The sequence below is a fragment of the Trypanosoma rangeli genome (assembly GCF_003719475.1).
Source record: "Trypanosoma rangeli strain AM80 chromosome Unknown Tra_15.4_contig_00383, whole genome shotgun sequence".
NCBI lineage: Eukaryota > Euglenozoa > Kinetoplastea > Trypanosomatida > Trypanosomatidae > Trypanosoma > Trypanosoma rangeli.
In genome coordinates this window covers 12103-13729 of record NW_021706122.1, presented here as the reverse complement: position 1 = coordinate 13729, position 1627 = coordinate 12103, and the positions used below count along the sequence as shown (strand labels likewise).

Below are 1627 nucleotides of genomic sequence, written 5' to 3'. Positions count from 1 at the left end.
GCTGCCTTTTGAAACGTACGATCTTTTTCTTTCACGTTTTCCTCTCGTCATGTTTTTGGGCTGCCCGGAATTGCAGTTCCCGACAAAACAAGCCAAAACACAACAACAACAACACACGATCAAGTAATACACAGAAAGTACGAGCGATGATGCGCACTTCTGCCGCCTGCCTCAGCAAGGTTGCCGTCCTTGGTGCCGCTGGTGGCATTGGCCAGCCCCTTGCCCTCTTGATGAAGAACAATCCTTTGGTGTCTGCAATCAGCTGCTACGATGTTCGCGGTGCGCCTGGCGTTGCTGCAGACCTTTCCCACATCTGTTCTCCCGCCAAGGTGACGGGCTACGCCAAGGAGGACCTCAGCAAGGCCCTTGACGGCGTCGAACTCGTTGTTATCCCTGCTGGTGTGCCGCGCAGGCCGGGCATGACGCGTGACGATTTGTTCAACACAAATGCCTCCATTGTGCGTGACCTTGTCGCGGCGTGCGCCAAGTTCTGCCCCAAGGCTGTGATTGGGATCATCTCAAATCCCGTCAACAGCACCGTTCCGATTGCTGCGGAAACCCTCAAGAAGGCTGGCGTGTTTGATCCCGCTCGTCTGTTCGGTGTGACGACACTAGACTTAGTGCGTGCTCGAACCTTTGTGGCAGAGGCAGGTGGCAAGAGCCCGTACGACGTTCATGTCCCTGTTGTTGGCGGCCACAGCGGGCCGACAATTGTGCCGCTTCTCTCTCAGTGCGGTGTGAAGCTGTCGGATAGCCAGGTGGAGGCCATCACGCACCGAGTGCAGTACGGCGGTGACGAGGTCGTTCAGGCCAAGGACGGTGCTGGCTCTGCCACGCTGTCGATGGCGTATGCTGGAGCCGAGTGGTCGAACTCCATTCTGAAGGCTCTCCGTGGCGACGGCGGAATTGTGGAGTACAGCTACGTTCCGACCGACGTGTGGCCAAAGTTGTCCTACTTTAGCTGCGCAGTGGAGCTCGGTAAGAGTGGGGTGGTGAAGGTGCACAAGCCACAGTTTAATAAATTTGAGGAGGGCCTTATGGAGAAGGCCGTCGCTGAGCTGGAGAAGAACATCGCTCGCGGCAAAAACTTCGTCGCGAACTAGGCGGAGGGCAACGCTCCTGTGAGGAGCAAGTCTCTTGCTCTCTCTTTTCGCTTCTCGTGCAGTGCGCGGCTCCCTCGCTTCGTTGTCCAGCAATGAAGTGTATCAAATTAAGTGATAATGCGGAAGGAAGAGGAGCACCACGGAGGTGAAACCAGGTGCTTGGACTATTCGGCCTGGAACAATACGTAGAGGGGTCAAAAAAAAAAACAACAACAACAATAAAAAAGTAAGGAGAAATTCGGGTCTAATTGTTGAGAGGGAGGGAGCTAAAAGCTAATGAGGGAACGAGAAGGTTTACGGTTGCCAAAAGGCAACGAGGGAGTGTCTAAAAGAGGGCAGAACAAAACGGGGAATGTAACTGGAATGCCACACACTGTCATCCGGTGTAACTAAGACACGTGGGCCCTCGAGTGTTTGGGGGCGCGGACAATGGCCGTGATGGGCCACCACCAAAGCAACGGGCGGGCAATGGCCTGTGGAGCAGCAGATGAAGGGAAACTAAAGGAAACCAAACAAAACGCCGT

The 1627-nt window shown here is 54.8% G+C and overlaps 1 protein-coding gene across 1 annotated transcript in view, besides 1 other annotated feature; it reads left to right on the top strand.

Moving 5' to 3' along the window:
- Positions 1–1103, top strand: part of TraAM80_08173 (malate dehydrogenase) — a gene marked incomplete at both ends in the record, with an annotated part of 1464 nt that extends 361 nt beyond the window's left edge. Inside the window, one exon of the mRNA XM_029384933.1 lies at positions 1–1103. This exon is cut by the window's left edge and continues 361 nt beyond it. Within this exon, the coding sequence (XP_029235270.1) occupies positions 1–1103 (1103 nt within the window).
- A 196-nt stretch (positions 1104–1299) lies between these two features.
- Positions 1300–1329: a microsatellite.
- Positions 1330–1627: the final 298 nt, after the last annotated feature.